This window comes from Pygoscelis adeliae, unplaced genomic scaffold (genome assembly GCF_000699105.1).
Source record: "Pygoscelis adeliae isolate BGI_AS28 unplaced genomic scaffold, ASM69910v1 Scaffold57, whole genome shotgun sequence".
Lineage (NCBI taxonomy): Eukaryota > Metazoa > Chordata > Aves > Sphenisciformes > Spheniscidae > Pygoscelis > Pygoscelis adeliae.
The window spans coordinates 13,823,589-13,838,498 of record NW_008825615.1 but is presented as its reverse complement, the minus strand read 5'-3'; the positions used below and the strand labels follow the sequence as shown (position 1 = coordinate 13,838,498).

The window sequence follows — 14,910 nt, the reverse complement described above, 5'->3', positions numbered from 1 at the left end:
AAGACCTGTGAAAGTTTCTTCTCCATATAATTGCAAATTTAGCCTGCCTAGCTGGAACTGTGCTGCTGGTCTGATGCCTTGCACTGGCTGCATTGCTACTGAAGGCTAAAATACTGGTTATGTTGTGAGCTGGTAACATCCTGAACCATACTTACTAGATTCCACAGAAGATACCTGTCTGGTCGTGGTCTTGAAAACAGGGTTAATGACCATCATAGCTGTACTGACTTTTTAGCTTTGACATAAGCAATAGGCATTAAAGCATTTACTTTAATGTTAGGTAAATGACTGAGACAGATGAGAGATAGATGGAGTTGACTTCTTATTCAAGAAGCTGCCATATTCTAGATAGTGTGGCTTTCAGGATAAGCCTACATGGCCAGAAGGATTGGTTTAGTTGTTTCTCATCTTCATAACTATATCTTCTACTTCTGCCCTCCCCCCAGAGTGGCTGCAGGAATTACACAGTAAAGACAGGCTTTGAAGGAGTCTTCTGCAGGTTGAGTCAGTACTGCCATCTTCATGGAAGTGACAATCAGCTGCACAGTTCTGAGTTCTCTTATGTATTGTAAATCTAATGTACTCTTACTCTCAAATAGGTTATTAATTCTGAATGTGCTGACTGTAGATGCCTTTAAAATCAGGCCATAGGTTTTAAAAAAGATTACTGGGTAGCTATTGCTTTGAAAAGATTAAAAGCACAAAATAGTGTTTTCTTCTTTAGAGATGGATAGCCCTTAGCTCAGAACAAAAAAAGTAAGTGCTCCATTTTTTCTTTTGCATTGGTAGGTCTTCATGATTAATATCAGCATGGTCTGTAAGATCTGGCAGTGAAGTTAGTTGAAAGGCATAACCTCAAATTACTGCCTGCTGATGATCACATCTTACTAAACAGAAAATTCAAAGAGAATTTGCTTCCTAAGATGCAGAACATTAACAGCAATATATAGTTCATAAGCTGTTTCCCGTTCTCTTTTCAATAGAAAACTTTTTATTCTGCTGGTACTTGGAGTTAGACATGGAGTATGTACTCAGAACAACAGAAAGTCCTGCACCTAAAAATTTAAGGAGAACTAACACTGATGATGGGAAAGAGAGATGGTCAGAGTATGTGGGAACTCGTTAAATGAATTGCATACTTTCTTCTTTTTTTTAAATGCACTATGGCTTTAAACAAAAGTGTATGTAGTAAGAGTAGACAGGTGGTGATAGATGGAGGGGAAGAAGGTCAAGAAGAACCTTCCTAGGAGAGATATCTGACCTGACCTTGTACAAGGAGGAAAAGGGAAGTAGAGTCAGTCATGGAGTATGAAAAAGCAAGATGCAAACAGATTCAGATACGATTGTTACAGAAGTTTAAAAAATTAATGCAGTTTTACTTAAAGCTTCTATTGCACAATTACTGTGACTCAGGTGACACGTGGTAACTTGCTTTCTGAACCCTGTGACAAACGAGTACAATTGTAACTATGTCGTCTGAGAGCTGAAGTACTATGAAAGAACTCTTTAACATGTAGTTGCACTTTCTGCCATTCCATATTATAGATGAAATGAAGGCTGGCCTTCCTCTACCTTTCCCATCCTATGCAAAGAACCTTCTGATATCTCTGTGCAAAGAGGTCCCCTTCCAAGTGAAGTGTATATCCTGCTGCCAGATACTACGCTCACATATGGAATTAACGGCTCATTTCAGGTTTGTGAGAGACAGCTGTCTTTAATATGAACATCCATAGATCGATAACAGATAGGCTGTCACGGATGGAGTGAGAGTGCACTTCACTTGTAGAGAGAAGCGAAAATATACTTTATTGATATAAAACAGTGAGTTAACAAAGTTCAGTGGTAAATGCAACAGTGGTTTAACAAGATTTGATGGCAAGGTACACTTGATTATTTACTGCCTAGGGGACAGGGTCAGGTAAAACTGTCAGGGAGACCCTGACAGTTCATGAGGTTCAGAGTCATGACAGAGTCATGAGGTTCAGAAAGGACCCGTTTGCTTTCTAAACTCCTTCTCAGAGAGGAGTCTAGGTGTGGCTGGATCCAGTCCTAGTCCCAGACTTGGTCAGCGGTTTACGTCTGAAGGATTACATATGCACAATCAATCCTCTATATCGCTTAGCTAAGATTTCAAAGTTTAGCATGCTGTTAGTCACTTACCGAGGATCTGTTGCAGCAAGGCATCTCTCAACCTCAAGGAGTAACCTTGAGAGGTGTCCCTACTCAAGGGGAGATCCTGTTGTGCAGTCCGCTGCTGTGCAGCAGAGCTCACAGGGCTCTTGGGCTGCTCACTATTTATGGGGGTAAGATGATTGCCTCAGTTATATTTGCATACCAATCACTGTGGTTAGGTGGGCACATTGCTCACAATAGCCTTTGGCTATTGTGTTGTTATCTGGCTCCTGAATCCACTTTGAGCCACACGCAGCTATCCGACCAGCATCTATTAAGACTGCCCCTGGTAGTTACTGCTTGAGCCAGGGGAGATGGCCACAGGAGCCAAATCTCCTGTAAAGGAGATAAAGGTCAGGTTGAGGGGAGGGAAGGGGAGCACACTGTCACGTAGGCAGGCATGTTCTTAGTGGTGCTAGTGGATTTCAGGGCATCTAGGACCATCTGAATGTTGACTTCCTGAGTAAACTATCAAACAACTGCCCCCATTCCATGTCTTTTACGCCGCCTTACCTCACACAATCCACTGCAGAATGCTGACGTCTATATCCTTTTTGTTACTTTTTGTAACAGAACAACAGAACTCTGTCTCCATTCCACTATTTCTAAGTGGGCAGCATTTGATTTCTAAAATGTACTGAGTCAACAACATAAGCATCAGTCTAAGTGCTAGTTTTGGAAATTAGCACCTAATTCTCTTTAAAGTGCAGGGACTAGATAGGCATTGCGTGTTTTTGTTGGCAAGCTAGTAGGTGAGTTAAAGTATACAGAGGATGCTATTTCCATGCAGTAATGGCTGTAGCTACTAGGTAATATTTCAAAGTACATCTGAAAGTTTAAAAATGTTTCAGGTTACAATATAACATCTTTTTTTTTTTTTAATCCATTCTAGAACACGTTGTCGTAATTCTGGGCCCGTGGCACTGTCAAAGAAGAGCATCTCCCAAGTTGCAGAGATATTTAAAACAAAAGGTCACTGCGAGAACTGTGACAAACTGTTTGCTGATAAGAATCAGATCACCCAGCATAAGCAAACCACTCAACATAACATTAAAGTTCTTACTACAATGGAAGAGTCCATCTTGATGTTCTGTCATATCAATGGAAAAAATAAAAATCAGTCTCATTTATGCCATATTGTGGATCGGTCAAGACCACTGCTTAAAAGACATTTGACTTCGAATGAGTCTACTGGTGAAAGGGGGTCTACTCCTTCTTTGTGATTTAAAAGATAAAAATGAAGATCATGTAGCAAACCAAAGTCAAGGTAGTGCTTGCAAAGTAAAAGCCTGGTTTTGTGAATGCCTTCAAAAGTTTTTTACAGAAGAGTCAGTAGAAAAGCATATTTTATCAGCAAATAGGATCTGTCACAAGTGTGCTGTGTGTGGAAAGCTTGCTGAAAATTCAAGCATTATCCGCCTGCATATGAGTCGATTCCATGGGGGAGCACACTTGACTAATTTTCTTCTCTGGTGCAGAGCATGCTCTGTAGATCTCAGAGAAGAGGATATCATGGGACACGTGACTGAATTTCATGGTGGACATAGCTACTATTATGAGCAAGAAGCTCTAGAAGATGAACCTATGCCATCTGCTTCTGACGCAGCGTGCATTTCTGCAGGTGAAAGGAAAGATTGCATTCCTAGTCCTATGGAGCTCTCCCCTGGAAAAAGTCCTATTCTGGGAAAATGGCAATGCCGCATTTGTGAGGAGATGTTTGAATCTGAAGAGAGCGTTAAACAACATTGCATGTCCTTAGAAAGCCATGCATTTCACAGATACTGCTGTGGCTTATGCAGAAATCACTTTCGGAAAGTAGGAACTCTACAGCGACACTTCCAAGAGCATCATAACCAGGAGGTACAGACTAAATACTTCTGTGGCCTTTGTGGTAATCTCTTCTTCGACACACAAGAGGAATTTCTAATCCATTATAAGGAGATTCATAGCATGGACTATGCATTTGTGCCTGAGCAGATGGAAGTATCAATAAAAAAAGAGGAGGACTTCCTCCCGGTAGAAAAAGGAGACCGTTTAACCTGTGGTTGCCGGACAACTTATGTCTCCAGAATAAACAGGAGGAACGATTATGTGAATTGTCAGAAAGCCATGCTGCAAAAAGGAAACTTATGGTTTCGATGCTGCTTCTGTTCTGCAACTGCACAAAATTTTGCTGATTTGAACAGTCATCTCAACAGTCACACGTCACTGAAACATAAGGACGAGATGTATGTTGTTAGATGTGCTGCGTGCAACAAAAACTTTGATGATCTTCAGAGCGCACATCAGCACTATCACATGAAACACTGCTTCCTGCAGAAACCTGATCTATCAAGTCTTGCATCAGAATCAGAAAATACAGTATTCAAGTTCACAGCAAGTGGGGCTTGTGTGGACAGAAAACCTGACAAGCTAAAATTTCAAGCATCTCCATCCAAGACTCAGGAAAGACCACAGTCATCTCCTCTGCATGGACCAATACAGGGAAAGAAAGAAAAAAAGGAGAACTTGGCACACTCTGAAGAACCTGGTGAAGGTTTGTAGAAATTTTTTTAACATTAGAAAAATATTGTTGTCTTTAACACGCTCTGTTTCAGTGTCAGTACAAGTATGTAGCGCCATTTGCCTACATCCAGTCTATAAATCAGCTCAGAATTTAATATTTGTTATTTCTGACAGCTGCATCTTGAATTCTCGGTATTTGAGTTTCCAGAACTTGGACTCAACGATTTATTGCTATATACTGTCTGCATGAAGTCTTTATAAAACAAAAAGTAGGCAGATGTGAGAACCCTGGGTCTAAAACATTTAATTTTCAAAGTTTTTGGGAGCATAATTTGGTGTTAAAAGGAAGAGGACAGTCAAGGACCCCAAATAGAGATCTAAGTCCTAGAAATGTAAAAGTGGTCTATATTACACACACATTCAGGAGAAACTTGCCTTCTTTGTATGTATAAATATTTATGAGCCTGGTAGTGCTTTCTGTGTGGGAAGTCCTATTATAACACCATCTTCTCAGTTTCCTTAGCTTGCCAAAAAATAATTTCAGCTGAGAATTTATATTCTCAGTATGTATTAGGTTTTTTGCCTTAAGCATGCAAATATTTTGGAAGTTCATGTCACTTCTAAGAATGACATCAAGAATGCTGAAGGTGTACCTTGTGTTCAAAAACTGGAAGTGTTTTTAATTACTCATGGTGTCATAATACTTTTGATTAAAAGGTTGACATTTATGTTAGATATACAGGAAAAAGTATGTCTCTAGACATTTTACGTGCTTTTATGCATGTAAGCAATTAAATGTCACAGAGACTTGCCGTAGTAGGGGGTGCACAGCTGAATATTAAATGGACTATTAAAATGTTTCCGTGCAGGACAACAGCTTTCTGTGCCTACCACAAAACTATCCAGCTCTACACCGTCGTATAGCTAGATTCTACTTTCTTTGTCTGATTTATGCATTACTAAATGCTATTTCAGTTGATTTAAAAGCAATGCAATCGCCAAATAAGATCATGTTTTGTAACTTTTAGCTTATAGAACAGTTGAATACATGAATTTTCAAAAGTGTATCTTAAGTTGATGTATGTTGGTTGACCAGAAAGTCAGGTGAACTTTAAATGCGTCCTTTTTATCCCATTGAAGATGGTGAACTTCCTGATCTTGACTACCTGAGTACCATGACTCACATTGTGTTGGTGGATCTGGACAACTGGGGAAGCTTATTCTCGCAGCTGCCAGCTAACCTGAACCAAGGGACATTTATCTGGGGCTTTCAAGGTAAAAAGTGGTTGAAGGAAATAGGAAGATAAGATTAACAAGTCCACACAAATACTTGAGCAGAGATTCTTTGAATCTGAGAGAATAAAGAACAGGAACAAGCAGCGACTAGGGCTTCTTAAGTCACAGTGTCAGGGGCACCATGTAATAGAAATGTTCTTGAACTTTTCTAACTCAGTCTTAACCTCCTCTGCTCTTATTATCCCTTGTAGAATATTGTTCCAGAATTGCTGAATGGTTTAGGAGTCTTTCTGGCCTCCCTGTTGAACTTTCTTAGGCTGTGTCAGCCTAAGAAAACTACTAGGTTTTCATAATTATCAGGACAGCCATAATACTCAGAGACTATTTTCTTTCTAAATCCCAAGTCCTTGCCATAATGTTCTTTTACTTTTTAGTTCTAAAAGGCATGATTTTACGTTCTTGTACTTGAATTTTGTTCCGTCTCTGGCTTGCTCCTTAAGGATGTCCCTGGTCATCCTGTACATCAGTATGTGTATCTCACGTCTGGAAGGTACCAGTAGTGGTACAAGGTGGTTGATGGAACTCATTGTTACGGGTTTGTAAGAAAACTCTTTGCGAAGTCTACCAATAGCATCCCTTTAACTTGATACTTTTCCTGCCTGACTATTCTTCAACCAACTTCTTGTCCACCTCACGCTTTTTCTACTGGTTTTCTCTGTATCTGCCTTTATAATTATTTTGCCTGTGGTACACTGGATACTTCAGTAAAGTCTAGATAAGGGATAGTTTCAAAATATTTATTGCCTGAAACATAGGCATCATCTTAACAGACTTGCAGGAATTGGCAGGTGTGTTTTACACATAGTAAACACCATTGCACTGCACTTCTTTACTTAATGTTCTTTATTATCTCTTCCTTTAAAAGATAATCAAGAACATCCTGAAAGCTGAGAGTTTTCATGCTGCTGAGGTTGGACAGAAAGGCCTGTTGATGCCTGAATCACTTTTTTTTTTTCCTCTTAGAAACAGGTATTCCAGTTAGCTGATGAAGGCAGAGCAAGTATGTCTGTTAATGTAAAGTGTAAGTTCTTCAAACAGTCAACTGTGCTCCTGGACCTGTAGTCTAATGTCTGGTTGTTAGGAGTTCTGGGGATGAATCCTCTGGTCTTCTCTGTTAAAGTGGGAAATGCTCCTGAGTTTTGTGTTCTGTTCAGGCATTGCTTCTGTATCGTTACCTGTATTGTCATTCCCTAGCCTTTGGCCTCTCTGTACAGTAACAGTATTCTTGTGCACGTGCACATACGCACACAAAGCCACAGAAAATACTGATTTTGAGGGTTTCAGTTATACCTAATCATCCTGGATTTCTATTTCATCCTTGCTACCTGGCTGCTCCATTTATTTATATTCTCCTTTCTATATGGCTGAACAACCTGTTGTTTGTTCTTACTATCTTTTGTGAGGCTTTGCCCAGCTTGACTTCTGGCACAATTTCACTTCACCTCTGCACTCCTTGACTTCTAAGGCTATTGTGATTTGGGGTTTGGTTGTGGTTTTTAATTGCTGAAGATTTGTTGTTTATTTCTATAATTATTCAGTCCACTTGGCATTGGAAAAACACTTTTTTTTTCCTTTTTTCTACAGATAAAAATAAGAAACTATTAGGAATCTGACTTGAAGAAATGTCAGGCCTGTTTGACATCTAAAGTCCAAAGCTACTCTGTTTGGGTTTTATAAAGAATTATTTAGCGAAGAATAATTCTTCACAGTTATGTCAAACTTTTCCCACTTGAATTCAGACACTTGCTTTCAGTCATACTTTGTTATTCTATTTAATTTACTCAAAACTGGTTTGTCATTAATTGACCCAAGCTTGTTTGTTATGTCAGTCTTCTGTGCTGTTACTATTTTCCAAGGTTAAAATGCTCTGTTTTGATTCAGTAAGAAAAAAATAATTGAACACAGGAATGTCTGAACTGTATTGTTGTCAGAAATGTCTCTTCTCTGACCTATCTAAGAAAGAGAAATAATCCCTAGTACAGTCTTGGTGTTACTAATCTATTGTTAGCAACCTCTATTAATACGATAACTAGCACAGAGGTACCTTTGGGTAAGATTAAGACACTGTGCCCAGGGATGTTCCAAACACGGGTGCCTGCTGGCACAGCCCAGCCCATGTCAGTGCCACTCAATTTTTTGCTTCCCAAACCGGGTTGCTGCATGCAGGCTGCCTTGTGGGAATGGCTCCTGGAGCACTTGAACTGAAAAACCCATGCTGAAGAGTTAATGGTGATTAAAACGGGCCATATTCATATCAGAGAATGCTTTAGCAGTTTATTAGTGTTAACTATATTGTTACATCTGGATTTATTGTTGTAGGTGCCCTCTCATAATAATGGTTTCCAGAGTTATTTGATGCATGCTATTCTTGTTTGTTTAGCCTGTGAAAATATAGCGACATCCCTGTCTCTTCTGATTTTCTGCATTTCCCAAACAACATTTCTGAATTTTATTACTATTATTTTTATATGATACTTCTGCGTTATTTCTGTTATTCCTATTGCTAATACAGCCTTAGCTTTGCTTTGAGTTCCTCCATTGTATTGCCCAGGCTCTGTATTGTTTCTGTTTTCAGATATTCAGTTGTTCTTCACCCATTTGTGGTCTAGCTCCGTCAGAGTAAATACAGTTCTGTCATTGTTTTCAGCTGTCCTGGTCAAATGTTTATGTTGTACATTTATGCAGCCAAAAGCCAGGGTTGGCTATTTCCCAAATAGCAGTGACCCAGGCTGTCACAACAGATGAGAACAACTTGCAAATACTATTTTTCTCACAGATACCCCTAAATTGTTCCTGTGTAGTCTGTTGCTAAATCTTTGAGCTTTGAGATAATTTTTGATACCCTCTTATAGACATTAGGTTGAAAAGGGCGGGGGGGAACCAAAACCAAAAAGCCCAGGAGAAATCTACTGAAGATTGCTTCTACTTCTTTGTCAGACTGGGGTTGGGCAGGTTGGAATACACAATCCTCTGACGCCTATTTACTTGAGCCTTGGTTTCACATGTCTTCACATGAGGTGCCATCAATAACTGCTTTCACTTTCTATTCAAATCCTTTCTTACATCCTGCCACTCTACCATCTGGTAGATAAAGCAACATTTTTTTCTTCCCCATTGCAGACCCATGATTTCTTAGCAATTGGGAATGTCATGAATTTCTTATTCACTCCCTTCAAATTGTCCTTCCATTTGTTTTTCTTTTTATGTTGTCATAGTAACTGCAAGCTCCTCTGTTTTTCCCTCTCTTCTTGAGACTTGCTGCTCCTTTCCTTTCCCTTGCAACCTGTTTCAGCCTGGTATTCTTTTTATCTGTATAGCAGGCCTGTTACTCAGCTCGTCTCTATCCAACTATTTTCTCAGCCAGTAACTGCATGTTTTAGGATACTGTTGAGAAAATTCCTGCACTTATTTCCCACCCCCCCCAAGTTGTAGCCTCATTTTCCTTATCCTTGACTGCATCCAAGTGTTTGTCAGGACTCTAGCACTTGTTTCAGCTGTTGCTCAAGTTCTTGGATCTTCTTTTAAAGAGTTCTGGCATGTGATGTGTCAGGCAGTTATAGAGTGTGTTGGAAATAATCTTGGGCATTACCTTAGTACAGGATTCCTTAAGAGAAGCATTTCTGTTACTTGTACTATGTTCCCAGAGCTCCTCTGCTTCTGCACGTTAACCATAACTGTGCTTAAAACTGGAAAAATTATGTCCTTGTGTCTAAACGCACATGACTTCTAGAAGATAAATTTTTCAGGATTAGCAGAAAAATTCATACAGAATTGAATGAGAGGCTTTGTGTAGGATCAGGCTGCCTACTTAGCTACTTTTTCCTTTTTTGCTTTCTAACCCAAGAACAAGGGTTCCTTTGGGATTTTGGTTATATGTTTATTTTAGCTTTTACATTGGTCAAAATAAATTCTGTCTTTAAAGCCAGACTTATCTTTGATTTTGCCTTCTTGCATTCTTAATTCATGGTGGCATTTCTGGTTTGTTTGGGGGGTTTTTTGTTTGCATTTTTAATTTTTTTCCCCTTCTTCACTGTTTAGGAGGATACAGCAACTGGAAACCTCCAGTGCAGTGCAAAATTTACAATTATCTTAAGAGGATTGGATGCTTCTTTCTTCATCCACGTTGTGGTACCAGAAGAGAAGCAGCAGACTTTGCGCTCTGTGTTCATGTAAGTTATTGCATGCTTTATTGTTGTGTTTCTGTACCCAGAGAAGAGTGGCAGATGATATCTGCTATTGGTGTTATGTACTAATTACAGATGAGATTCTTAGATTCTCTTCGTGTGACTTCTGTGTCCACTAAAAAGAATGAAAACCTGTGTCATGGTTTCGTCTGGGATAGAGTTAATTTTCTTCCTAGTAGCTGGTACAGTGCTGTGTTTTGGGTTTAGGTTGAGAATAATGTTGACAACACACCGATGTTTTAGTTATTGCTAAGTAATGCTTACACTAGTCAAGGACTTTTCAGCTTCCCATGCTCTACCAGGTGCACAAGAAGCTGGGAGGGGGCACAGCCAGGACAGCTGACCCAAACTGGCCAAGGGAGTATTTCATACCATATGACGTCATGCTCAGTATATAACCTGGGGGGAATTGGCTGGGGGGCAGTGAACGCTGCTGAGGGACGGGCTGGGCGCAGGTGGTGAGCAGTTGCATCACTTGTTTTTCCTGGGTTTTGTTTCTCTCTGTTTTCCTTTTCATTACATTGTTATTATTTATATCATTTTATTTCAATCATTAAACTGTCTTTATCTCAACCCATGAGTTTTCTTACTTTTACCCTTCCGATTCTCTCCTTCCCACTGGGCGGGAGGATGAGCGAGCAGCTGTGCGGTGCTTGGTTGCCAACTGGGGTTAAAACCACGACAACCTGTCACTGAATTGAGTGCAGACAGTTGAAGTGACTTACTCTTTTTTTCTTTCTTTCTTTCTTTCCGTAGGAATACAAAAGTTAGCACAAGTACGACATCAGTCTGTTGTGGAGGAAAAGGGGGCTAGTTAGGGAACGAAGAATAAAAAACCACAATTCTTACATTTTTCTCTGAAACAAAAACTGTAACTCCTGCCTCTCTTCAAGTAGCCCAAATCTAGAGCCATCTTTAAGATGGAGTTGGATGGGTGCCAGTTTCAGAGACCCTGTTGGGCTGACAGAGCGCAGTGCCTCTGTTCAGTAGACCTAGGGCTCTGGCTGCACTGGGAGAGATGCAGGTGAAGGACAGGAATCTGGGATGCCGTGGGGACTCATGTTCTTAATATAGTGCTTTATCAGTTAGATAAAACTACTTGAGAATCTAATTATACGATATAAGCGTGTTTTGCAACAGTGTTTGTATGTTACATTACGCTTTTTTTATGATTCTTAAAAAGCTCTGCACAGATGACTTGTTTTATGTGGAGATGGTTCTGAAACGCTGCTTTTCAGGAATTTGTTCCATACTCCATCTGTACTGTTCTGGTAGCCATTTCCTATATCTATTGTCATATGTATAGAATAAACGCAGTGTCAAACTGTTGAAATAATACCTTTCACAGTGGTATAATGTGCATCGGACCATAAAAGCAGAGGTAAGGTGCTGTAGAAGGCTTTCCTATGATAGACCTGTCTTACAAAAAGCTAGCCCAACCCCACGAGATAAAAACATGATCTCAGTTCAACACTTGTCATTTGTTTCTGTACAGGCTGGTCGTCTGGATGAGCACCTGCCCAAGCAAATTCCTTTCACTGTACTTTCTGGAGACAAAAGCTTCCTGGAACTGGAAACTCAATTTAAGATGACCCAGCGGTCAGCTCGCATCCTAAATCCTCACCACATTGAAGGAGACATGATGTGTGCTTTGCTAAACAGCATTTCAGATACCACAAAAGGTAGAAAGTAAACATTAAACACAATCTTTCCAGTAAACCAATAGTTCTTTCCAATAAAAGAATTGAACGCTTGTGCTGGTAACGCAAGCTGTTGTTTGATGCTTCTTGTATTGTACCGGTATTTCAATGAAATATAGATAAGAAAATCAGTTTGCTTGGGGCAAGCTTTGAAATGAGACTTAATTAAGCATTTTTATTCAACATGACAAGCTCTGTCCTCTCTGTATTCTTTATTATAGCAGGAGACAAACTGTTGTTTCAGTCTGAAAACTCCTTTCTAGTTAAAGAGAAGCTGTTTAGAGCACTCTCGTATGCATATTTGTCAATTTGTACTCAAACCTGCTTTGCTTGGTTTGTTCTGGGTCTGAAACAAATGTGACCCTGCTAAAACATTATTATTTCCCAAAATATTTCTGCTTATTTTAACTCTGATTGTCCTCCCGGCTACTTCCAGTCACTTGATAAGTGTCTTCACTGGCACGTGGCTCACACATCCGTTTGGAGGAAAAATATCAATGAAAGCTTTTAAGTTCTCTAGAATGCCATATTCTAATGAATGGCATGCTAAAATGATCACACTGTTTTTATATAGGATAATCAAAGAGGCTTCAGCCAGCTTGTTTTCACGCAAAGGATTACCAGAGCTGAGATGAGTTTTAATACTGCTCAGTATTTTAAAATATCTTGAAGTAAAGTTTTCCTAGAAGACGTGACATTTCTCTGTAGACACATTATTGCTTTTCCTGGCTTCTTGTTGTGGTTTTAGGGGCTTGTAAATTGAGTGCATATTACAGAAAGTTGTTTCTGTATTAGCCCTAAACTGTTTTCAGAAAAATACACTGCTACTCTTGATGCAGATGTATGAGAGCTATCACATGGTGCTGCTCTTCTACCAGGAAGATTAAAGTGGAGTGCTAGCTCTGAATAGTGAATTGGCATCGATCGATTAAAGGGAAAAAGAAAGATAGGATAATTAAATGGTTTCCTGAAAAAAATTATCTGTGGTGAGCTGGAATTGATTTATGTGCTTCTGATACAGAAAAAGTGCTTATAGAGTTTTCTAGCCACCCCAGGCATTTGCTGGTCCAGATTTTTCAGCTGGATTATGGAGCCATACCAGTAAAACTTCTTGGTGTAGTTAATTACAGAACAGCCACTTTCACTCGTGTGGTTCATTTTGCTCAAGGGGGAAGATGATTTTTCTCCACAGTTATCCATAAAGCTACACATTGAATCATTGCATTCCCACTATGAATGTTCTCTTTGTAGAGCATATTGAAATTCTTAGATTGATAGATCTCTTCTGATGTAATTATAGCTATAACTATATATTAATGTGGGAGGCTGTTTTTGCTTCGGGAGCTTTGCATATTTTTGGGAGGAAGAGTTGGAAGAGAGCTGTAACTGGCAAGCAGTCAATTTAAGTCAATTTAGTTGTAAGTCAGTTTAGCTGTAGGGGCTTCCTTTCTTTTACAGTTTGTTGTGTGACTTAATGATACGAGATGGTGAGGAGAAGGGTATGACTGTTCTGTTACGTAAGGGTACTCTAGCTCCCTGCCTGGGTAATTTTGCTAGTATAGCTTTATTCACTGACATATACTGGCTCAGAGGCGATGACTTTGATCTAACCATTTTCTGTGTATAAATTATACTCCCTTTTTTTTATATTGGTCTTGTTTTCAGAAGTTTCCTAATCTAACCCTTCTTTCAGTGTCCTTTACTACGTTAACATTTAATTTATGGTGATGGGCACTGTTGAGAGGCCCCAAACCTTAACTTGCTGGCTGGCTGATCATTGTGCATCTCACTTAAGTTATGCATGTGGTTGTTACGGAAAAAAAAGAAATACTTTGAGCAGGAAAGTGATGGAATCACAAATGAGTCCTTTGGCTGTCAGTGTTCCCTTGGCAAACTTGTAAGGAATAGAGTTACCTTGAGCCATCCTTGGTCCCTTTCTGCAGTCAGTGTCAGTAGGGCGGTGGGACCCAGATAGCGAGAGCTGCCTTTGTCTCGTGTTCCTGTATTAAAATAGGATATTAGAAAATTCAGTTTTGATAATAGGCCTATGTTTGCTGCATAGTGGGATTATGTCGTTACTAAGCGTCTATAAAATTTGTGGTGTTTTTCTTTTTAAAGATAAAGCCACCGCAGAATACACACTTCACTGTGTAGCTCAGCAGCATCAGCAAGCATTTGCAAGTCTTAGTATGGCAAGACCAGTATCAGAGGGCTAAGATGGAAAGTCGTGCGGTATAACCTGTTGTCCTGTTACAGAAATGCAGCTGAATATAAGGAAATATAAACAAGAATTGCTTGCTTTGTGACTTTTTCAAGTCTATGGCTATTATTCTGGAGGGAGAAATAAGTGAGAAAGAGTTACCACAGAGAATTGTGTTGAAAAATATAAGACAGTTGTTGGTATTGGATGAACTTCAGAATGAAAAAGCTATTTCCCTGAATCACCTTCACAGAGCTATCATCAGCTTATGAGCAGCTGGGTTGTGTTTGGATTGTGGCAATCTCTGACAGTTGCACCTTGTGAACTGCTGTCAGTTCACCATGTCAGCAGAACTGCTGTGGGAACTGTGGTACATGCATTCATTTTAAAGTAAATAAAAATAAAAGTTTCTGCATATGTTGCAATAGGATATCAACTGTATGTTACCTTAGGAGATCGTTGGCTGTGGTGGATACATGAATTTCCTTTGAGGTATGGAAAGAGTAGGCAAGATATTTATTCTTATTTGCTCTCTGCTGCTGCTAAACTTGAGCTCATAAATACAGAAGGTTTTTTCTTTTATGCTGAAGGCACAACACATGATGGGAGATTCATGCATGTTAATGGAGTGGTTTGAGAAGGGTAGAAGAGTTTTCAATGTCTCCCTTTGTAATTCCTTTGCAAAGAAAAGTTTGTAGCATGCAGAAAACCATCATCATTCCCTTGTCTATGTCTTGATGCTTGGTATCTAGTCATAACAGTACTGCTACAGCTTATACTTTCAATGAGTGCTGGACAATGTTGAGGGCAAAGCTGACAGTAGGTTAGGGGTCATCATACCCATCCTGATACT

General features: G+C 39.6%; 1 protein-coding gene across 1 annotated transcript in view; it reads left to right on the top strand.

Moving 5' to 3' along the window:
* LOC103924614 (zinc finger protein 451-like) overlaps positions 1-14,910 on the top strand; it is a 42,499-nt gene that overhangs the window by 16,658 nt on the left and 10,931 nt on the right. The window contains 6 exon segments of the mRNA XM_009333171.1: positions 1,546-1,693; positions 3,065-3,388; positions 3,390-4,708; positions 5,818-5,952; positions 10,012-10,142; positions 11,653-11,839. Coding sequence (XP_009331446.1) covers positions 1,546-1,693; positions 3,065-3,388; positions 3,390-4,708; positions 5,818-5,952; positions 10,012-10,142; positions 11,653-11,839 — 2,244 coding nt within the window.